Raw genomic sequence first — 24,918 nt, forward strand, 5'->3', positions numbered from 1 at the left:
CCAGTTTCGGGGCGAGCGAGGCCTTGTTTTGCAGTGGGTAGTGGCCCTGTCTCTGAGTCAGAAACTTTGTGTTCAAGTCCCACTCTTGATGGCCAATGATTTTCATAATGCAGCCACACAGGTTGAGTATTCAACCTGTAATTCCTTCCACACAGGAGGGTAAAAGTGGGAAGGATTCTTGCTTAGTCATGTAAGGGAAGAAACTGGGACTTAACCATCACTATCCATAGCTCCATCTACAACATGCCTGTAAAAGAGTATGTTGCCCATCCGTGTTGGACATTGTGGCACTGTGGGTCAGAGAAGTTGAGAAGCACCCTCATAGTTCTGGTTTAATTTTGGAAATCTTTTTTCCAGTGCTTCTACATTCTTTTGTTAATATGGAAATCAGAACTGTGCACAGTATTTTGCCTGGACTTGCAAAATCTCCCACAACCCCGCACATTTACCCTGCTAATCTCCCTGCCACTAGGGTCAATTTATCATGGCCAATCAACCTAACCCGCACATCTTTGGATTGTGGAAGGAAACCGGAGCACCCGGAGGAAACCCACGCAAACACGGGGAGAAAGTGCAAACTCCACACAGATAGTGACCTGGGGCCGGAATTGAACCTGGGTCCCTGGCACTGTGAGGCAGCAGTGTTAACCACTGTGCCACTGTGCTGCCCCCATTTCCTCTGAATTAACTCTGCTCCTAATTTGGTATCATCTGCACAGTTGATATGCTATGTTGGATTACTCAGACCAACTCATTTGTGTAAATTGGGATCAATTGTGATCTCAGCACCGACCGCAGCGGGACATAATTGAGATATTAAAAAACATTTGGTAAGGGTTTTAGGAGATATGAAACTAAGACCGGTTGAGATACAGATCAGCCATGATTTAACTGCATGAAGGGACAGGCTTGAGGTGTTGAAGGGTCTATTCCTGTTCCTAGCATCAGATGTAGCACATCAGAGGTTATGGCAGAAGATTGCAAGACCCCCAGTGGTAATTCAATCTTCTGATATCAAGCCCACAGTTTGAAAACCTACGGTGAAAGGCAACTAGCACGTTTTGAGAGCATTTCAGCCAACAGGAAATGCTGTCGATTTGGTTCTGAGGTTGACCACAGAGTAAAATAATGTTGATTTCTACATTGCGGAGTTCATTTCAACTTGTTGCTGCCGAACCTCATGTGTTTCCTTGACAGGAGTTTGGAATAGTATTGCTGCTGTTATTCCCACCGTGACTGAGCAATCCTTCCAACGAAACTCCACTGTCAGCAGTTAAACAACATTTGTAACTAAATGTTACTCAAAAGAAATTGGGCTTCCACATTGCTTGGTATCTATCTTTTTGCTTTTAATCCCTTTGTTCTGATCGGTAAGTGTGTCTACAATTAACATATAAAATATGTTTGAACATTGATTCGGATTGTGAAAGATGGAGGAATGACCTGGGATAATATATGTTCAGTGTACACAAAGCTAATGAAAATATATCTGCGTGTTTATCTGTTGCAACTCTGCTTAGATAAGAATTGTGTTTGATTTTTAACGGTTGTTGAATTGGACCATTGCATATCCGTACAATCCCTACATTGCAGAAGGAAGCTATTTGGCCCATTGAGTCTGCACCAATGCTTCGAAAGAGCTTCTTACCCAAACCATCGGCTAAGTCCAGAATCGAACCCGGGTCTTTGGCGCTGTGAGACAGCATGCTGCCTGACCTTGTTCTACAGTATTCCAATATCAGCACTACTTCCATCAGTTAAAGTATAACGCTGATGTGAAAGTGAGCTAGACCTGTCACAAATATTAGTGAATTTTTTTTTATTCATTCATGGGACAAGGGTGTCACTGGCTGGTCAGTATTTATTGCCCATCTCTAGTTGCCCGAGGGCAGTTGAGAGTCAACCACATTGCTGTGGCTCTGGAGTCACATGTAGGCCAGACCAGGTAAGGACGGCAGATTTCCTTCCCTAAAGGACATTAGTGAACCAGATAGGTTTTTCTAACAATGGTTTCACGGTTATCAGTAGATTCTTAATTCTAGATTTTTAAAAAATTGAATTCAAATTCCACCACCTGCTGTGGTAGGATTTGAACCCAGGTCCCCAGAACATTAGCTGAGTTTCTGGATTGAATAGTCTAGCAATAATACCACTGGGCCATCACTTCCCCTTAATGTTACTACGAAATGTCACACAGTGCAAAAGACGAGCTGGTTAGGTGCATTGACCATGCTAAATTCTCCCTCAGTGTACCCAAACAGGCGCCGGCGTGTGGCGACTAGGGGATTTTCACAATAACTTCATTGCAATATGAATAAATAAACTTAACAAACTGTGATGAAAAATTTTCAACGTGTAATGTGAATTAGACCCTCCACAAATATGAGTGAAATGTTACCATGAAATGTCACTGATGTTGGAGCAAAGACCCAAGTTACAATGAGCTGTGGAGCATAATGTTCCTATTGTACGATCATCATGTGGTGTGTTAATACAATGAATATCCACTTTAATGTTTTACAGCACAGTGGTTAGCACTGCTGCCTCACAGCTCCAGGGACCCGGGTTCGATTCCCGGCTTGGGTCACTGTCTGTGCGGAGTTTGCACGCTCTCCCCGTGTCTACATGGGTTACTGTAAGCCTACTTGTGACTAATAAATACATAAACATTATTGCTTTAACAATTTTGCATTGATTAGTTCGATATTGTCGCTTTTATATTGAAACAATTATTACTTCCACCTTTAAGCCGCTCTAACAGTGAGGGTGAACCAGGACAGTCTCAATGGAACAGTTAATCAGTCTGTGCTCCTACCCGCCTCTTACACAGTCTCAGACACAGACGGGTACCTCCGGATCAAATGGCTCAGAAAAACTGGGACACGGATTGTGGACTATAGATGCATATCGAAGCGAGGCAACATGCACACAGGGCGATGCCACTACCTGTCTGTTCCTGAAGACTACAAACATCGGACTGTCCTTTTCCCAGAAAATGCTTCTTTGCTGTTGAAAGATTTGCAACTGAATGACAGCGGGATATATGAATTATCCATTAGTCACTCAATGGGGACAAGATCGGTCACTTTAATGTTAACAGTGCAGCCGCAGGCCGGGCATGGAATGGGTAGGCAATTTTTACAATTAAAATAACCATTCCTACAATAATATATTTACTTGTATAGCTGCAGATGTCTCGCAATTTCATTATTTTTACAGCAACCCTAGGCACAAAACATTTTGATTTTTTTTGTGTTCCGAGTTTGCAGCGAGCTCATTTGTAATGAAAATTAACAACCCCATTACATTTATACTGCGCTTCAACATGCTAAAATATTCCTCGGCGCTTTGCAGAAGGAAGCATCATCAAGCAGAATTTGACAACAATTACCGAAGGTTGCATTAGGTTAAAAGCTTGGTCACTTTGGGGAGTCCTTGTGAAGGAGACAGATATATATGTATATATATATAGAGAGAGAGATGATGTGGCGATGCCGGCGTTGGACTGGGGTGGGCACAATAAGAAGTCTCACAACACCAGATTAAAATCCAACAGGTTTATTCGGAGCGCCGCTCCTTCATCAGGTGACTGGAGAGGTAGATTTCATAACTAACTGTCCTGGCTTGAGACAATTCACACCTCTTTAGCCTGTGATTATCCCTCTCTCCACTCGCACTGTCTGTCCCTATAAAGCCTTGATTACCTGAAAGGATTCACATTCCAACCATTATCTTGCAATTGTGTCTGTGTCTATATATGCGTATTTGTGAACACAACTCTCCAGTCACCTGATGAAGGGACAGCACTCCGAAAGTTCGTGATACCAAATAAACTTGTTGGACTTTAACCTGGCGTTGTGAGACTTTTTACTAAATATATATATATATAGAGAGAGAGGTGAGAGATTCAGGGAGGGAATGCACCATTGTTAATGGTTAAGCAAATTACAATCGGGGGTGGTCAAGTGTTCACAACTAGGGCAAGACACATACGGGGGAATTGCAGTTCTGGAAAAACGTCTAGATAGGAGGGAATAAAATTTTACAATCATTTTGTCTAGGCTGTTGAGTAGGACATATTGGTGGGTCTTGCATCTAATGGTCACCCCTTTAAAAGCTTATATACCTTGATTTGTGGCATAGTGGACAGTGAAGAAGGTTATCTAGGATTGCAGCAGGATCTTGATCAATTGGGCCAGTGGGCTGACGAATGGCAGATGGAGTTTAATTTAGATAAATGCGAGGTAATGCATTTTGGTAGATCGAACCAGGGCAGGACTTACTCAGTTAATGGTAGGGCGTTGGGGAGAGTTATAGAACAAAGAGATCTAGGGGTACAGGTTCATAGTTCCTTGAATGTGGACTCACAGGTGGACAGAGTGATGAAGAAGGCATTCGGCATGCTTGGTTTCATTGGTCAGAACATTGAATACATAAGTTGGGACACCTTGTTGAATTTGTACAAGACATTGGTAAGGCCACACTTGCAATATTGTGTACAGTTCTGGTCACCCTATGATAGAAAGTATATTGTTAAACTAGAAAGAATGTAGAAAATATTTACTAGGATGCTACCGGGACTTGATGGTTTGAGTTATAAGGAGAGGCTGGATAGACTGGGACTTTTTTCATCTGGAGCATAGGAGGTTTGGGGTGATCTTATAGAAGTCTATAAAATAATGAGGGGCACAGATCAGCTAGATAGTCAATATCTTTTCCCAAAGGTAGGGGAGTCTAAAACTAGAGGGCATAGGTTTAAGGTGAGAGGGGTGAGATACAAAAGGGTCCAGAGGGGCGATTTTTTCGCACAGAGGGTGGTGAGTGTCTGTAACAAGCTGCCAGAGGTAATAGTAGAGGAGGGTACAATTTTGTCTTTTAAAAAGCTTTTAGATAGTTACGTATGTAAGATGGGTTTGAGTGGTATGGGCCAAACGCAGGCAATTGGGACGAGCTTAGTGGTTTAAAAAAAGGGGTGGCATGGATAAGTTGGGCCAAAGGGTCTGTTTCCATGCTGTAAACCTCTATGACTCGCTAAGCCCATTTCAGCTCTGATCACTGAAATAAAGTCACAATGTTAATTTATTCGTCTGAGCAGAACTTCCATCTGGTTTCTGACCCATTCATTTTAAGGTTAGGACAAAACGGCACGTAAAGTAAAGTAAAGTTTATTTATTTGTCACAAGTAGCCTTACATTAACACTGCAATCAAGTTACTGTGAAAATCCCCTAGTCCCCACACTCCTGGGGTCACTGAGGGAGAATTGTGTGCAAACTGGTGTGAATTTGTTCAAATAATTCATCAAAAAAAATTTCTTTATGCAAAGATTGGACTGAAAATCTCCTGGGGTGGGAGTCAGAGAGGAAAAAGCTCCTAACACAATTCCCGGGGCAGGTTGCGTAATTTGGGTTTGTGTGGAAGGATAAAGTCGATGTATCCATCACACCATGACTTATCTTCGATAGTTCCCATTAAAATTCAGTGAACAATGATTGTCATTGGAATGCACTAAGCGTTGGTCCATTAATATCAGCAGCAGTCACTTAGAATGAGGCTTCATTGCAAAATGAATCACTAATATTTAAATTAAAAAACATTCATACACTGGCCAACACAGAAGCTTTCAATGCTCACCGAGAGACAACTGACTGTATCCCTGTGATCTTATTTTTTAACCATAATTATCATTTTGAAGCCAAAACCTGATAAAGTTTTCCAGACCACACAACAAGAGTCGACATGTTAGAAATAGGTTCACAATGTGAAACTCACCAAGTGTCTCTTTATTCAACATACTAATAATTTAATAGTTATCCAGTGCCTTCAAAACCAGGATTCAACAAAGTGATAGAACCTAAAATAACAGAGAGAGGGAGGCCATTTGAGCCGAGGTGCCTTTGTCAGATGTTTTGTACTTTTATCGAATTAGTTCCGCTCTCCCTAATTGCCCCACGATCTCTAATTTTTTCAACTATGTGTGCAATTTCTTTTTGAAGGTCATTACTGAATATGTATCATCCACTTTATTGGGCAGCATGTTCCAGATCGCAACAACTCAGTAAAATAAATTCTCCTAATTCTTTAGCATGTTGTCTTAATCCACCTCCTTTGGTTACTGATCTTTCTACTCTATTCATTTATCCAACCAAAACTCTAGCTATTTTTTAAAATCCCTCCCTCTCCCCCAAATTCTCTGCTCTGAGAACGATTCCAATTTCTCTCCCATTTAACTGAAATCTCTAATTCATAGATTAGAATCATACAGTGCAGAAAGAGACCATTTGGCCCATCGGATCTGCTCTGACCACAATCCCACTGGCCCTATTCCCGTAACCCCATATATTTACCCTGCTAATCCCCCTGAAACTAGGGTCAATTTAGCATGGCCAATCAACCGAACCCACACATCTTTGGAGTGTGGGAGGAAACCGGAGCACCTGAAGGAAACCCACGAGACACAGGGAGAATGTGCAAACTCCACACAGACAGTGACCCGAGGCCGGAATTGAACCCAGGTCCCTGGCGCTGTGAGGCAGCAGTGCTAACCACTGTGCCACCATGCAGCCCATTCTTAGCATTATTCTAACAATTCTCTCCTACACAGTTTTCAATGCCCTGATGTCCTTCTTACTGTGTCAATATTCAATACTGTGTCCAATATTCCAGCTGAGGCCTAACCAGTGAAATGTAAATCATTAAGCAGAAGACAGGTTGGAGTGAAATATGGGGATAAATTAAATAATAAATTAAACATACCATTCAGAATTACTTCTGTAATAATAGGATGAGACTTTGTAACAACTAGTCTTAATAATACTTCAGTTCAAGAAGGAGTACATGAACATAGAACATAGAACAATACAGCACAGAACAGTCCCTTCGGCCCACAATGTTGTGCCGAGCTTTATCTGAAAACAAGATCAAGCTATCCCACTCCCTATCATCCTGGTGTGCTCCATGTGCCTATCCAATAACCGCTTAAATGTTCCTAAAGTGTCTGACTCCACTATCACTGCAGGCAGTCCATTCCACACCCCAACCACTCTCTGCGTAAAGAACCTACCTCTGATATCCTTCCTATATCTCCCACCATGAACCCTATAGTTATGCCCCCTTGTAATAGCTCCATCCACCCGAGGAAATAGTCTTTGAACGTTCACTCTATCTATCCCCTTCATTATTTTATAAACCTCTATTAAGTCTCCCCTCAACCTCCTCCGCTCCAGAGAGAACAGCCCTAGCTCCCTCAACCTTTCCTCATAAGACCTACCCTCCAAACCAGGCAGCATCCTGGTAAATCTCCTCTGCACTCTTTCCAGCGCTTCCACGTCCTTCTTATAGTGAGGTGACCAGAACTGCACACAATATTCCAAATGTGGTCTCACCAAGGTCCTGTACAGTTGCAGCATAACCCCACGGCTCCTAAACTCCAACCCCCTGTTAATAAAAGCTAACACACTATAGGCCTTCTTCACAGCTCTATCCACTTGAGTGGCAACCTTTAGAGATCTGTGCATATGGACCCCAAGATCTCTCTGTTCCTCCACAGTCTTCAGAACCCTACCTTTGACCCTGTCTCATGTGGTGGGAATATGGAATATAAAATCATCGAAAATTATGGCGAGATTATAGCACAGAGGGCTGCCACAGGCCAGCTGTGTCTGTGCTGCCTTGCTGAAGGTGCAGTTCCCCCAGTGCCATTCCTCCCCTTAGCCTTGCTCATTCTTTCCATTTAGACTATGGGCAGGGTCTTGAGCCCACGCTCCCTGTCCGCGGGACTGCTGACTGTGGCTCAAGATGCAGTGAAACTTGAAAGTCACAGATCTCGCTAAGCTAAGAGGGTACAGCTTGATGTTAAGTGGGTGTAGCTCAGTGGCAAAGTACTTGACTTCAGATTAAGAGGTCCTCAGTTCAAATCCAGTTGCCCTCTTCCGTGCTTAGTTGGATTTTTTAAAGGGTGGCACAGTGGTTAGCACTGCTGCCTCACAGGCCCAGAGACCTGGGTTCAATTCCTGGCTTGGGTCACTGTCTGTGTGGAGTTTGCACATTCTCCCCAGTCTGTGTGGGTTTCCTCCGGGTGCTCCAATTTCCTCCCACAGTCCAAAGATGTGTGGGTTATGTTGATTGGCCATGCCAAATTGCCCCTTAGTGTCCCGGGGTGCGTAGGTTGGAGAGATTAATGGGGTAAATATATGGGGTTACAGGGATGGGGCTTCGCCACATATTTACCAATGGGCATGAACCTAATTTGAATACATTTTAATAAATTTAAATATAATTAACCCCCCTCCGTATGTTGATCTCCCGCCGTTACGTGGGCGCAGTTTACAACTGGTTCATGCAGACGTGAACTGGTTGTGAGGATCCTCCCCCGGGTGCATAAAGGTGGGTATAGCCCCCGGGGAAGAGAACATGGCCAGGCAATGTCCTGGCACTGTCCCATGGTATTGCCACCTGGCAGAGATTGGCACTGCCATGTTGTCACCATGCCCAGGCTAACCTGGCTGTGCTAACCTGTGCTGGGGGGGGCGAACCCCAGTGGGAGTCTCATGGGGGAGGGAGGGGGATTTTATTTATTTGTGGTTGTGAGGGGGAGCAGACAGGGATGCTGGCGATGGCTATTTGGTAAGGGGGGAGGGGTCTGATGTTCAGCAGGAAATGTGGTGGGGGGGGGTGCCGGCATCGAGTGTTGTGTGGGTGTGGTAGGGAGACGTGTCGGCTCCAATTGCAGGTGGGAAGCTCCTGAGACCTCCATGGTGGGCAAGGGTGGAGGTTTATTTATGCTCTGATCAATGCACTCTTTAAACATGGTGCCCCAATCTCAGTGAAGCCGGGCTTTGCCAGCATTTTTAGCCCCTGACCGTCAACATAATGGTGTGAAACATGCCTACCTGTTTCTTTATGACAGAGTCTACTAAGACCTGAAAGAAATGCTTCAGTTTTCTCACCAGAACCAACATTCTGCCAAATTCTGGTAAGATCGCCCTTATAATCCAATTCGCACTCAGGCAGAGCATGGCACACCCTAACCACTCACTGTCTGAAATAGTTTGTCCGTATCCCCATTGCTTCTTTTGCCAATGACTGTAAATCTCTGGTTCTTAATCCTTCCATGGGAACTGTTCCAATTCTCCCTATCTACTCTGTCCAGAAACCTCCTGATCGTGAATACATCCATCAGATCTCCTTACAAACTTCTCTTCTCCAAGGAGATCAATCCCAACATTTCCAATCCAAACATCTCCAACCCACGTGCAACTAAAATTCCTCATCCCTAGAGGCACTACCATTCTGGTGAATCTGTTCTGAAATCTATCTAATGCCTTCCCACTGTTCCGAATGTCCGATAGCCAGAAATGGATGCAATACTCCAGCTGATACTTTAGCAAGACCTTTGACAAGGTACCACGTGGTAGGTTGTTGCGTAAGGTTAAATCTCATGGGATCCAGGGTGAGGTAGCTAAATGGATATAAAATTGACAGAAGCCAGAGGGTGGTTGTAGAGGGTTGTTTTTCAAACTGGAGACCTGTGACCAGTGATGTGCCTCACTGGGTTCACTGTTATTTGTCATTTATATTAATGATTTGGATGAGAATATAGGAAGCATGGTTAGTAAGTTTACAGATGGCACCAAGATTGGTGGCATAGTGGACAGTAAAGAAGGTTATCTTGGATTGCAAAGGGATCTTGATCAATTGGACCAGTGGACTGATGAATGGCAGATGGAGTTTATCATAGAAATCATAGAAACCATTCGGCCCATCGAGTCTGCACCGACCACAATCCCACCCAGGACCTATCCCCATATCCCTACATATTTTACCCGCTAATCCCTCTAATCTACACATCCCAGAACACTAATGGGCAATTTTAGCGTGGCCAATCAACCTAACCCGCACATCTTTGGAGCACCTGGAGGAAACCCACGCAGACACGAGGAGAATGTGCAAACTCCTGTTTAATTTAGAATGTGCAAACTCCTGTTTAATTTAGATAAATGCGAGGTGATGCATTTTGGTAGATTGAACCAGGTCAGGACTTACTTAGTTAATGGTAGGGTGTTGGGGAGAGTTATGGAACAAAGAGATCTAGAGGTACAGGTTCATAGCTCCTTGAAAATGGAGTCATAGGTGGACACAGTGCTGAAGAAGGCATTCAGCATGCTTGGTTTCATTGGTCAGAACATTGAATACAGGAGTTGGGATTTCTTGTTGAAGTTGTACAAGACATTGGTAAGGCCACACTTGGAATACTGTGTACATTTCTGGTCATCCTATGATAGAAAGGATATTATTAAACTAGAAAGAGTGCAGAAGCAATTTACTAGGATGCAACTGGGACTTGATGGTTTGAGTTATAAGGAGAAGCTGAATAGACTGGGACTTCTTTCTCTGAAGCGAAGAAGACTGAGGAATGATCTTATCGAGATCTATAAAATAATGAAGGACATAGATCAGTTAGTCAGATCAGATAGTCAATATCTTTTCCCAAAGGTAGGGGAGTCTAAAACTAGAGGGCATAGTTTTAAGGTGAGAGGAGAGAGATACAAAAGTGTCCAGAGGGGCAATTTCTTCACACAGAGGGTGGTGAGTGTCTGGAACAAGCTGCCAGAGGTGGTAGTAGAGGCAGGAACAATTTTGTCTTTTAAAAAGCGTTTAGACAGTTATATGGGTAAGATGGGTATGGAGGGATATGGGCCAAATGTGGGCAATTGGGACTAGCTTAGGAGTTTAAAAAAAAGGGTGGCATAGACAAGTTGGGCTGAAGGGCCTGTTTCCATGCTGTAAACCTCTATGACAGCCAGAACTGGATGCAATACTCCAGCTGAGGCTGAATGAATGTTTTGTACAGGTTTAACATAGCTTCTTTCATCTTGTACTCATTTTGTCACTATTGATAAAGCTGAGGCTTTTATATGCCTTATGATAGTCTTAATGACCTGTCCTGTCACCTCCAGTGGTCTTTCCACATAAACGTCCAAGTCACTCTGCTTCTGCACTTCCCTCTCCCGTACCCGCACCTCACCACCCTACTTATTCTGATGAATCCTCTGAATGAATAGATATTAAGCCGATATGTCATAGTGTCCATGAATAAATATGAATGTGGATTTTATATTAAAGTTTATTTATTAGAGTCACAAGTAGGTTTACATCAACACTGCAATGAAGTTACTGTGAAAATCCCCTAGTCACCACACTCCTGCGCCTGTTCGGGTACATTGAGGGAGAATTTAGAATGGCCAATGCATCTAACCAGCAAGACTTTCTGACTGCGGGAGGAAACCGGGAGCACCCGAGGAAACCCACGCAGACACGGGGAGAACGTGCAGATTCCATACATTCAGTGACCCGAGGCTGGGAATTGAATCCGGGTCTCTGTGAGGCAGCAGCGCTAACCACTGTGCCACCAGCTGCTTAATTGTACCTATAATGAGGAGAATGAATAAGAATTAGGCAGATGGAACGGAAGGAGGCCATTTGGCCCATCATGTCTGCACCAGTTTCTGTATCCAAATGAACAACCATTCTCCCACACAAGGGAGGGAATCCTTATACTTCCTGGACTTACCTTGGGTGGCATTATTACAAATCAAGATCAAAAGCCAATAAAGGCATTGAGTTTATCCACCTTATATTTAGTTCTCAAAGTTAAAACCTTCTTGAAATTTGCAGTCTCTTTCATGTCAAAAGTGGCCTAATTTGGAGGCAAAAGTTGATGGAAAAAAAAGATTTATATCTATATTAGCAAATGCAAGTAATTAATTGGAAACCTTTAATTCTGCCACAACAATGGCTTAGGATGTATCAATCAAATATAAATAGGATGTAGCCAGAATTCCAGATTTTATCAGATTAGAGGTCTTCACTTTCCAAATCATCTTAATTAATAGTGGAGTTTGTTCCAAATATTTTAGTGAAATAAATAAATATGTACTTGCTGCATAGACATAGTCAAGAAATGAACATCAGTCAAAATTTGATAGGCTAGCATTGTTTTTTTATTAATCTCCCTGTACTTTACTGTGAAACTCAGTTTTCTCTTTTCTGGAGAATTAAGCTCTGGTCTACCCAAACTTACTAGATAGTTGTAACTTGTTGCTCTGATATCATCTGGGGAATCTTGTTGGTACTTTCACCAGAGATTCTTGTTGCAATGTGGAGGCCATACTGCACAATACTCGAAATGTGAGTTAACCAATGATCTCATTTTGAATTCTAATCCTTTGGAAATGAAACTACCTTTTCACAATGCTCTTTCAAAGGCTTTGTTAACCTGCATTGCTGCTTTTAATGGTGAGTGAATCTTCCCTTCTCAATCCCTTCATTCCTGTATCCCATTTGGATTCAGAGGAATCCATGACCACCTTATTCCTCCAACCAAAATACAACTCTTACATTGTATTATTTGGCTATTTACACTTTCATTCTGTCATTTTTGAATACCATCTATTATTTTGGCACACTATCCCACAGTATTAAATCTGCCCCCTAATTTAGTGCATTCCACGAATTTTCATATTATACCTCAGAAATCCAAATCATTTAGGTAAATGGTGAACTGCAGTGGTTACAGTACAGACACAGCTAGATTTTTATTTGTTCAGGATATTATTCAAGGATATGGGACCCAGGCAGGTAAATTTTTTGATTTATTATTGTCACATGGATTAGTTTACAGTCAAAAGTATTGTTTTTTGCACGCTATACAGACAAAGCATACCATTCATAGAGAAAGAAATGAGAGAGTGCAGAATGTAGTGTTGCAACTTAATCAACTTAATGCGAGGTAGGTCCATTCAAATGTCTGACAGCAGCAGGAAAGAAGCTGTTCTTGAGTTGGTTGGTACGTGACCTCAGAATTTTGTATCTTTTTCCCAATGGAAGAAAGTGGAAGAGAAAATGTCCGGTCTACTTGAGAAAATGTCCGGTCTACAGAGACTTGAGGCTCTGAATGGTCTATTCATTGTTTAATGTTCCAAAGCCCTTTTGCTCCATCCAAATTAACTGGAGACACCAGAGGCAATTCTACTGTCTGATGCCAAGACCACCTTTCGGAAACATATGACCTAAGGCAACAAGTTTCGAAGGCAGCCTAGAGCAAACAGGAAATAATATCAGGGTGTCTATTTGGCTCTCAGGTTAACCACAGATTAAAACAAGGTTGATTTGTAAGTTAATGGCTTCAATTCAATGCTTTGCAACCAAACCACATCAGGTTTGAATAGTATCACTGTTGATTTTTCCACTTTGGCATTAACTAAATGACCCTTCCAATCAAACTAACTGGAAACAATTAAACAGAATCTATAACAAAATGTCACTCAAGGAAATAGGTCTTCAAGTATGTGTGGTGTCTATTTTTACACTTTTAGTCTCTCTGCCTTGATCAGTAAGGGTTGCTACAATATTTAAAATGTATCTTTTAATGCTTATATGGGTTGCGAAAGAGTTGGTGTCACCATCTGGGATGATAGGTGATGGGTCATAGAATCATAGAATTCCTACAGTGCGGAAGGAGGCCATTCAGCCCATCGAGCCTGCACTGACAACAGTCCCACCCAGGTTCCATCCCCGTAACCCCACATATTTACCCCGCTAACCTATGCATCCCAGGACACTAAGAGGCAATTTAGCGTGGCCAATCAACCTAACCCGCAGATCTTTGAAGTGTGGGACGAAACCGGAGCACCCGGAGGAAACCCACGCAGACATGGGTCACCTCACTATGGGAAGGATGTGATTGCAGTAGAGGGGGTCAGAGGAGATTCAACGTCTGTTGCCTGGGATGGAGTATTTGAGCTATAAGGAGACACTAGATAGGCTTGGTTGTTTTCTTTCGAGCAGAGAAGGCTGAGGTGGGGACATGATTCAGGTGTATAAGATTATGAAGGAGATGTACAAGGTGAAGGCAGCAGCTGTTACCCTTGATTGAGGGGTCAATCACGAGGGGGCATAGTTTTAGGGTAAGAGGCAGGAGATTCAGAGGGGACTTGAGAAAACATTTATTTCACTCAGAGGGTGGTGGGAATCTGGAATGCATTGCCTGGGAAGGTGGTGGAGGTTGGAAATCTTACAACCTTGAAAAAATATTGGGATGGGCATTTGAAATATAATATTCAAGAATTTGGGACATGCAGAAAAATGGGATGAGCGCGTCTTTAGTGGTAGATCTTGTCAGTGCAAACTCAATGGGCCAAATGGCCTTTTCTGCACTGTATGACTTTATGAACCCGATTTTACCATTTTAATTCTAAGAGCTGAAACTGGGAGTGTTTCAGATCCGACTTTTAGACCCATTCTCAGGCGCCCCCATACGCACTTTGCCTGAAAAAATATCAGCGATTCTGAATCGTGCTGCAGAAGCCTGTGGGCGGGGCTTATTGAGCCCGAAACACTGCAGCTCCGATCGGAGCCTTCAACCGCGCAGTTAAAAAAAATAGAAAAATGCTCCCCTGCCTCCGTTCCCGGGCCGGATAATGCCTCCCCCCGGCCCCTATAGACATTGCCCCACCTCCATAACATAACTGACCTCCTTATCCCCCCCCGCCCCCCCCCACCCGACTACTCAGACCGATCACAGCCCCCTACTCCCCCCCCCCCCCCCCCCCTCCACCAATCACACGCAGAACTTTTTTTTATCTCGGTAGAGTCACAGCTGCCTGCTTTCTAGGTTAGGTAAAAAGCTGTGGCAAAAGATGATCCTCATCTTCTCAATCCTAGAATCCCGACAATGCAGATGTAGGCCATTCAGCCCATCAAGCCTACACCAATAACAATCCCTCCCTGTCCCTATTCCCATAACTCTACGTAGTTACCCTGCTAGTCCGCTTGACATGGAGGGGCAATTTGCCGTGGCCAATCAACCTAACTTGCACACCTTTGGACTGTGGGAGGAAACCAGAGCACCCAGTGGAAACCCACTCACACATGGGGAGAATGTGCAAACTCCACACAGACAGTGACCCAAGGTGAGAATTGAACCCGAGTCCCTGGCTCTGCGGGGCAGCAGTGCTAACCACTGTGCCACCGTGCTGCCCACAATCTTAATTAACAATAGTGTAAATAATTCATTGCAAGCCTTTAGTTGAGGACAACAACCTAGGATGTAGAGATGGAATATAAATACTAAGTTAGATAAAGATCCACATATCCCCAAAAGAGCTCCTTCCATTCCCAAAGCATTTCTTGGAATAGAAATTAACAGCAGTGAGCGTTCTTACTGTTTCAATATAATGACAAAATCCTTACTTGTTGCACAGATACAGACAAGAAACGAACACCAGGAGTTGAAGCCAAAGTCCGATATTTAAGCCTAGTTGTTATTTTGTTCTTTGTGTGTTTCACTGTGAAAACGCAGAAAGGTAAGTGGTATTGCTGTGTGACAGTCTCAGGTACACTTACCTGTGTTGTCCCTACATTTATAATTACAATGTTAATTAAAAGATGTTCGTTATAATGTAGATTGCAGGAATTGATGAAGGATTTATTCCTTTGTTCCAGGTGAGCTCAGTTCAGCAATATGAAAATGATAGGTTCTTGTTGGCTTCTGTAATGTCATCCGTTTTATTTCCAATCTTTATTGTCAATTATCTGGAATACTGTTTGGACTGGAGTCTATAGGGGTGGGGTGAAATAACTGCTTTCCACCCTGTCTGGAATTATTCTTTGTTGAAATTAAGGCGACTTAACTCAGGAGAGATGTAAAATGAGTCTTCTACCCAATCCTGCCAGCTTCCCAATGTGGAACTGGGGTTAATATTGTACCCTGAGGGACAAATGTAACGCAACTGATAAACCTGAATATCCCATGTTTCCAAAATAGATAACATTGACAAAACATTGCATTATCTGGAATGATTTTCTCATTAAGAACACAAGATATAGAAGCAGTAGTAGGCCACCAGGTCCTTCAAGCCTGTACCACCATTCAGTACGTTCGTGGCACTAAGAACTGATCGGGAATTATAAATCCTTAAAAAATCCTGAAAGAATTCCCATTCTTATTGTGAATGCCAACATTAGCTGCACGGTCAACTTGAAGTAAACACAGTTGAACAAGTCTCAGGTGACCCTACACTGTCTGTGATATTTCTAATGATCTCGGAGGAGAGAAAATCCTATTGTATAATTTTATTGTGTATAATATAGTTAACACACACTAATGCCACTGTGACATTCAATCAGCCAGAGACATTGCCTGTAAACACAAATAATCTGTAAGCATGTTACATGTGCAACTTTATCTTCACAGTATTCATCTTTAAAAAAGTACAATTGTTTTAAAATGAGAGTATTGATCTAAACTGTGTATTCCAAGAGTAATATCAAGGAAAGATTAAGGAGAGTTTTTTCCCTTAGGTTGCAAGCGAATGCAGAAACAGACAGGAAAGGAAAATGCTACTCAGGATGGTCGGGTAAGTGGAATATTTTGTGGAAAAAATTATTTAAGTTTAAAGTTTATTTATTAGTGTCACATGTAGGCTTACATTAACACTGCAATGAAGTTACTGTGAAAATCCCCTAGTCGCCACACTCCGGCGCCCATTTAGGTACACTGAGGGAGAATTTAGTATGGCCAATGCACCTAACCAGCACGTCTTTTGGACTGTGGGGTGAAACCGGAGCACCCAGAGGAAACCCACGCAGTCACAGGGAGAACGTGTAGACTCCGCACAGACAGTGACCGAAGCCTGGAATTGGACCCAGGTCCCTGGAGCTGTGAGGCAGCAGTGTTAGCCACTGTGCCACCGTCTACTTGATAGAAATTAATTTTCAGATGACAATTCACAATCCGAAAGCTTTTCCAGCTGATGGGAATTCTCCAGTGACCGGAGGTGCCTTTGGTGGGTAACTCAAGTCTCACTGCCGTTTAGAAAGGTGGTGACAAAAACAGCATCGTAGACTAAATTCTTCTCATGGAGGTCTCTTGTTGAGGACCCACCTCTGACACTTCAGCAGAGACATTTTTCCAGACTGTTTATGACCATCTGGGGAACCACAGGCATGATTTTTGTCACTTGACAAATCTGAGAAAAAGTATCTGGAAATTGCAAAGAGCCCTACGTGGCTTTTAGTAATCTGTTCCATGACTTTGGCTCCATCAATTCCAAAACCCTTTGGAAAGTCATCCAGAGATTTGGATGCCCAGCAACTTTGTTACTCTTCTGCAACTGCTGCATGGCAGCAATCTTTACAGTGAACTGGAGACTGAGCCCTTTTGTATCTGAACGGGTGCCAAGCCAGGCTGTGTGACTGTGTCAATTCTATTCAGTATCTATCACAGCCTGGTCATTCATTCCAACTTCCATGAGGGCTGATGATTGAGGTTCAACTCAGTGGGAAACTTTTCAATCTCAACAGGTTGAGAGACAGGTGACCCTCCAGTATATCCACAGCTTACGATACACTACTGCACAATTGTGGCCCATATTTCAGGTGACATTGAGGCTACAGCTCGCACCACCCACGCCCCCCCCCCCCCCCCCCCCAAACTCCTGAACTCTATGTATGAAAGGGTTGGTCTCTCACACATCAGCAAGAGCAAAATCTGTCACCCATCCTCCCAAGACCAGCACCTACATCTGCAACTTGTTACAATCCAAGGTCTGAAACTCCAAGGTATTTTAAGAAGTCAGCCTAGACCATCAGGGGCGGCACGGTGGCACAGTGGTTAGCACCGCTGCCCCACAGCACCAGGGACCCGGGTTCAATTCCCGCCTCGGGTCACTGCGTGGAGTTTGCACATTCTCCCCATGTCTGCGTGGGATTTCCTCCGGGTGTTCCAGTTTCTTCCCACACTCCAAAGATGTGCAGGTTAGATTGACTGGCCATGCTAAATTGCCCCTTAGTGTCAGGGGAATTAGCAGGATTAATATGTGGGGTTACGGGGATGGAGCCTGGGTGGGATTGTGGTCGGTGCAGATTTGAGGCCGAATGGCCTCCTTCTGCACTGTAGGAATTCTATGATAAGTTTTGCACTTTGAATTTGGCATGGGTACGCATAAGATGTTTCATTCCAGATATGATTCAAATGACTCACGAGGGAGCTTTTATCAAATAAAGTTTATTTAAGAATAAAGTTAATACATAGAAAGAAAAATAGTAATAACTTTTACCAATTACAAACAAGGAAAAAAAAACCCATGATATATAAACCTTAGCAGTCCAATGTATTATTCCAACACAACATAGTTACCAACATACACTCCCAGTTTCCGTTTAGCACAGAAAATATGTATGCTTGTGTGATTTATTTCAGCTCTGTAATACCTGCTGTGAATTAGTCCTTTGGTCGGAGAATTAAAACTTTGGCTTCTCTGTTCTGGAGCTCCCAGCAGCTCGAGGCAGAGATAGAGTCATTGCTTGTCTCGAGCTAACAAATCACCAACAATAAAATTTTCACTCCAGGAAAGCAAGAAAGACTGCTTCCATCTAGCCAGCAGAATTTCTAATATCAGGGAGAGAGACAAATCATTGCATCCAGCCTGGAGTCCAAACACCTTTTAACTAACCAGCAACCAAAACTGAAGATAAAAGAACTCCTGTGAGGAAGACAAAACTGTCCTACCTGACCTGTCAATCATTCTTGCCCCCCAACAACAATCCCAGAAAGGTCATAAACTCCGAGAGAGTGCATTAGGCCCAGATTAAAAGAAATAAAAACCCATTCAATCATTTAAGCAGCAATGAAAGGACATCTAGTCAGGCAGCTCGATGCCTGCTTATAACTGCAGAGAACATGCTTAAAATACATTCCCTAAAGGTTGGTTACAATAACAATAATTAATAACAAGCTATTGTTAATTAATGGGTAAACTTCACAGGTCACTCCCCATATCTCAGCCACTACCTTTTCAAAAGGTTACAAACTGGGAGGTAATCCACCACAGAACATCTGTGTTAGTGCAGCCTTTGTGTTATACAGTGTGACTCAGAATCTAGATCATTATAACTGAAAACTAAGAACATTCTAACTGACATACTCATGATTAGATGTTTCAATAATATTAAAATACAATGTCTGTTTTCACCCTGCTTCATACATCCTTCCGACTGTGATGAACTGTCCAAAAACAGAATTTGTATTTCAATTGCATTTCTGATCAATGCCTGTGGACAAATAATTTCTTAGCCCTTCCTGCCAGAGTGTTAGAGATTTAATTCTTCAATGCTTCTGTGACCACAAATGTTCCATTGTCATCTAGTTGAGGTTGTGTCAGATTTCAATCTGTTTCTCTTTGATCTTGACTCAAAGCTTGTGCAGTATGTAGATATCAACTGGCCTCAAAAGATAAAAATAACTGGGAGGAAACATGAGTGGCCACTGAGGCGACTGGTTATGTATGCCTCATCACAGAACATTAAGAAAAATGCATCCTGTGTAAAACTGGTCTCCAGCTTACAACAGAATGGCCGACAATTATTTGATCTTAATTCTCTTTCTTTCTCGCTCATTGCAATTTCCAATTCAGGAACAAATCCTCATCATCTTCAGGACAGATTAAAGCTGGAAATAAAGATTAAAGTCCTTAACTCAATGGCAGCTGGAATATATATCTTTACTTAAACATTGAAGAAAGATGTACAGGTTAGGTGGATTGGCCATGCTAAATTGCCCCTTAGTGTCCTAAGATGTGTAGGTTAGGGGGATTAGCGGGGTTAAAATGTGGGGTTATGTAGATAGGGTGTGGTGGTGGGCCTGAATAAGATGCTCTATCAGAGAGTCGGTGCAGACTCGATGGGCAGAATGGCCTCCTTCTGCACTGTAGGATTCTATGAACGATCATACATTCTGCACAGGAAAAGCTAAGAAATTAGGCTGATGACATTTATTCAGACCATTGCATGAAATTGACATCTCCTATAATCCACTTCTCATTGTATCGAGTTTGAATGGTTGACGGAGCTTTGTCCACTTCTCTGAAACACATCTAACTTCCCTCTGACGTTGCCGACAGCCAGTTACAGAATGAGAGGTAACCTGAGATTTGGGGCAGAGATTTCAAAAACTTTCTCCAGTGGACCGAGCTGTATGTCACAGGAAATGGTTTACACACAGAATTTCCATAGTTGAATGTTTCCGTCTCCAGACACAAGTTAAATGGGCAGTACGGTGGCCCTGTGGTTAGCAGTGCTGCCTCACAGCGGCGGGGACCCGGGTTCAATCCCAGCCTCAGGTCACTGTCTGTGTGGAGTTTGCACATTCTCTCTGCCTGGGTTTCCTCCGGGTGCTCCGGTTTCCTCCAAGAGGAAAGCCTTGGAGGAAAGACTTTCCTCCAATGGAAAGTCCAATGTTAGGTTGATTGGCCATTCTAAGTTGCCGCTTACTGTCAGGGGGGAAAAGCAGAGTGGAAATGTGGGGTTTCGGGGATAGGGCCTGAGTGGGATTGCTGTTGGAGCAGGTTACATAGGCCGAATGGCCTTCTTCTGCACTGTAGAGATTCCATCCTATGATTCTAAATAGTAAAATAAAGGTGTGACCAAGCATTGTGCCAGTAGTAAGGGTGGGGTATAGAATAACATCAAACTGACCGTCAGGATCAAGCTGATGGTTTTTAAGGTCCTTGCTACAGCCAACAAGAAAAGGTCAACTATTTGATTCTTCACTGTCTGCGGTACTTTATGGCCATTTCCGAGCTGAACAAATTACAAATGTGGCAGCCCTCTCAAAGGCCGAGCTCCCACATTTATTCATATTCATCAAACAAAGATGGCTCCAGTGCTTCAGGCACACTCAGATGGAAGACGGTCACATACTCGAGGACTTTCAGTCTGGTGAGGGAGGTGGAGCCAGACGACCAAAAGGACGGCCAAATCTCTGCATCAAGACATCTGATAAACATGACATGCAGCCCCAAAACATCAAGTATTGCACCTGGCAGTCACTAGCCAATGACAGGAAAATGGCGACACTTCCTGTGGACTGACATACATCACATCGATGGCTAACGGCTATAACGACTTGGCAACAGTTTCCAATCCTAAAACCATCAAGTACCAATGATATTTGGCAGCTTCATATTCAAAACCTGCCTCGCAAAGATTCTCTTTAGCCATTAGCAAAGGTGCGCCATATGAAGACTCTCCATCTGAAATGGATTGTTTGCTGTATTTCCTTCATCTTTCGTAGATGGAAGAATGCCAACGAGAAAGGAAATACATATTTTTTCTTTCCTCCGGGTGCTCCGGTTTCCTCCCATATTCCAAAAATCTGTGGGTTAGGTTGATTGCCCATGCTAAATTGCCCCTTCGTGTCAGGGGGATTAGGAGGATAAATATGTGGGGTTTAGGGGATAGGACCTGGGTGGGATTGTTGTCAGTGCGGGTTCGATGGGCCAAATAGCCTCCTTCTGCACTGTCGGGATTCTATGATTCTATATCTCAACAGTAACATCGGCAAGATAACTCTAAAGATTTGTAGTTTCTGTTGATGATGACACACAGATTAATATCCTAATCATTATCACAGTTTCTGCTCTAAAGGAAACACATTTAGTCTTCTGCAACATAAATGTTATGTCACTGAGTATTGAGGTGTTAAGCATGGCTCAGCAGGTAACACTCTCACCCCTGAGTCAAAGATTATATGGGGAATTATCAGGCTATTCTTGCCGATGGGATTCTCTCGGTCCTGCTGCTGTGAATGGAGATTTGGCGCCAAATCCTCTGTCCTTGCTTGCAGTGGCGGTGGGGCATGAGTGATGGAAGAATTCCGACAAGAACATTCAATTTGAAATGTTTAGTTTGTTTCTCTTTCAACTGATGATGCTGATCTGCTTTGTATTTCCAACACTTTCTGTTTTATTTCAGGTTTCTAACATCCGTCGTACTCTGTTTTTATCTAATGTTGTTCAATTGTATTTTTATTCGATAGCAGAAGTCATCAACAAACGATCCTGCTGTGTTATACAGTGATATGAAGTCACCTGAATCCACTGGAACTACTGAAAGGAATGTGTATGTTACTGATGAGGAGACGGAATATGGTCGAATTCAGATATGGAGGAACTGATTGTAAAATTGTGATTATGTTGTCTACATTGGACCATTCTCCAATAATGTCTTAACTCTTACACTTACTGTAAATGAATGAAAATGACCATGTTGACTTGAAGCATTGAACTGATCTTCCAGTCTTAACGATAAAAGCCAATCCCTTCCGATGAGTGTTTATATTTTGTAGAATTCATATTTTGTCGTGTTTATATTTCTATTTCATAGAAATAGTGTTTTTACATTTGCAAACTTTCAATCTACTGGTACAGTTTTAGAATTTAGGTAATTTCAGAAAGTCATAGCTAGCGCATCCACTATCTCTTATAGAACAATAGGATACAGGCCATCAGGTCTTTCTTATTTGTAGGATTCTAGTCCCCCTTGTGTCCCAAGTATTTTTCTCTGCTGATATTAATGCTTTGATTTCCTCACTCTTATTAGCCCTTACATTACCTTCCATTTGTAGAATTCAACTTGTGTTTTCTGCTATGAAGCCAGATACAAAATATTTGTTCAATGTTTCTTCTATTTCCCCATTCCTCATGACAATTTCTCCTATCTCTGCTTTGAAGAGGCTGACATTTATTTTAGCTACTCCCTTCCTTTTTTATATACTTGTTAAAACGTCCAGATCTGTTTTATGTTCTTGGCTAGCTCATTTGTATATTCTATTTTTTTCTGTCTTTTTATTAACTTACTGGTGGGCCTTTGTTGGTTTCCAAACACAATTTTCAAGTCTATTACTATTCTTTGCAACATTATAAGCCTCTTTTTTTTAATGAAACCCAGCGATACATTTGACTTACCTGAAGTCTGGGCTACTTTACGTTGGTCCTGCCTGGCACTGCCAGGATCGGAGCTGCCAACCATCTTATCAGCTAGTATCTCTCTAAGCTGGGACATCCACCTGAGGTAGGGATGGAAGTCTTCCCTTAAAGCAATTGACATTGCTCCAAATGTCAAAATTGCTGTCAGACATCGAGTAGCGTCAAGGGTGGTGGGAATGAAAATCATGGAATCCTGTAAACTCCATCCCATTGTGTACCCCGGAATATTTATTCCCAGCTTTGTAACCGGGTCCCTATATTGGTGACTGAATATAAGCTGTTAATCACACTAACCGTGCCACTGGTTCATCTATCTTATTTTGGGTGCTCCATACATTCAGATAAAGTGATTTTAGTTTTTTTTATCATTGTTCCCTGTATATTCTGCTGTAGTGCACTATTGCTGTTAAAATCTCTTCACCTTCTTGACCCACTCAGCTTATCTCTAACCACACCAATATACTTCTCTACTGCCTTATTTTTTATCTTTGGATTTCGAAATCTACCTTCACCTGAACCCACCCAACCCTCCGTTAGTTTAATGCTTTTTCCCCTAGTTGGGTGGGTGGCACAGTGGTTTGCACTGCTGCCTCACAAAGCCAGGGACCCGGGTTCGATTCCTGCCTTGGTTCATTGTCTGTGCAGAGTCTGCACGTTCTCCCCGTGTCTGCGTTTCCTTCGGGTGCTCCGTTTTCCTCCCACAGTCCAAAAGACGTGCTGGTTAGGGGCATTGCCCATGCTAAATCCTCCCTCAGTGTACTCGAACAGATGGAGTGTGGCGATTGGGGAATTTTCACAGTAAATTAATTTCAGAGCTAATGTAAGCCTACTTGTGACACTAATAAATAAATACAATAAATTTTCTGGTGCAGTCTTATACTTGTATATTCTGTCCCTTCACACTCTGGCTACCAGTACTCACTCTGTATTATTGCATTGTCCCTCCTCTTTAACTTTTCAATTCTCTATAAACATGAACCTTACCCCATGATGTGGTTTAATACCCTCTCTACAATCCAGGTTACACCATTCATCAGGAATTGGTGCCAGCGTGGTTCAGGTGAAGACCATTCCAAGCTGTTTATGGAACCTTGCTATGTGCATGTTGACTGTCGTGGTTTCTACATTACAACAGTCACACTACAATTCAAAAGCAATCTATTGGCTATGAGATGCTTTGGGATATCCTGAGATCAGAAAAAGTGTTATATGCAACTCCTCCTTAGCTGTTTATTTAATTCTTCCAGCTGTCTACAGTAGCCATTAATTCACAGTGAAATTGGTCCACGACAACAGTGTAAAACTGACTAATAATGACTGGGCACCAATTTTGCAACACGCCCAATATTCTTTACCACTGGCTCCAACAGAATAGAAAATCTACCAGGCACTAAAATGCACTGTGGTGTAAAATGAGGTTCCAGTTCAATTCTGGGGTGGCATTGGGACCTCACAGCGCCAGTGACTCGGGTTCAATTCCGGCCTCGAGTCACTGTCTGCGTGGAGTTTGCACATTCTCCCCGTGCCTGCGTGTGTTTCCTCCGGGTGGTCTGGTTTCCTCCCACAGTCTCCAAAGGTGTGCAAGTTAGGTTGATTGGCCATGCTAAATCGCCCCTTAGTGTCAGGGGACTAACTAGGTTAAAGTACATGGGGACATTGGGATAGGGTCTGGGTGGGATCGTGGTCGGTTCAGACTCGGTGGACTGAATGGCCTCCTTTTGCACTGTATCATTCTATGAAAGTCTAGCGTCACCCCACTGTCATGGATTAATTTCACTCCATTCACTAAAGCAGCTGAAATTTACATTGTGTCGATTGAAATCAATAACATACACTGAGATTTTGTCCACTAAATTCAGGTCAAAGGTACTTTTCCTCAGGAATGGAATATTCATACACACATAAAAGCAACTGTTTGTGAACCCCATCTAGTGGTAAATGGTATGAAACTGCAGGTTTTTAAAAAAGTTTATTTATTAGTGTCACAAGTAGGCTTACATTAACACTGCAATGAAATTACTGTGAAAATCCCCTAGTCGCCACACTCCAGCACCTGTTCGGGTACACTGAGGGAGAATTTAGCATGGCCAATGC

General features: G+C 42.8%; 1 protein-coding gene and 1 long non-coding RNA gene across 2 annotated transcripts in view; both read left to right on the forward strand.

Moving 5' to 3' along the window:
- The window catches only part of LOC144496867 (uncharacterized), an 825,626-nt gene that overhangs the window by 142,010 nt on the left and 658,698 nt on the right, over positions 1-24,918 (forward strand). The window lies entirely within an intron of this gene.
- On the forward strand, positions 1,171-22,162 carry LOC144497834 (uncharacterized). The gene is made up of 5 exons (XM_078219275.1): positions 1,171-1,370; positions 2,750-3,127; positions 15,262-15,363; positions 16,361-16,416; positions 21,876-22,162. Exons 1-5 carry the CDS (start codon positions 1,295-1,297, stop codon positions 22,011-22,013), a joined length of 750 nt encoding a protein of 249 aa, XP_078075401.1. The 5' UTR covers positions 1,171-1,294; the 3' UTR covers positions 22,014-22,162.

Source organism: Mustelus asterias, chromosome 8 (genome assembly GCF_964213995.1).
Source record: "Mustelus asterias chromosome 8, sMusAst1.hap1.1, whole genome shotgun sequence".
Lineage (NCBI taxonomy): Eukaryota > Metazoa > Chordata > Chondrichthyes > Carcharhiniformes > Triakidae > Mustelus > Mustelus asterias.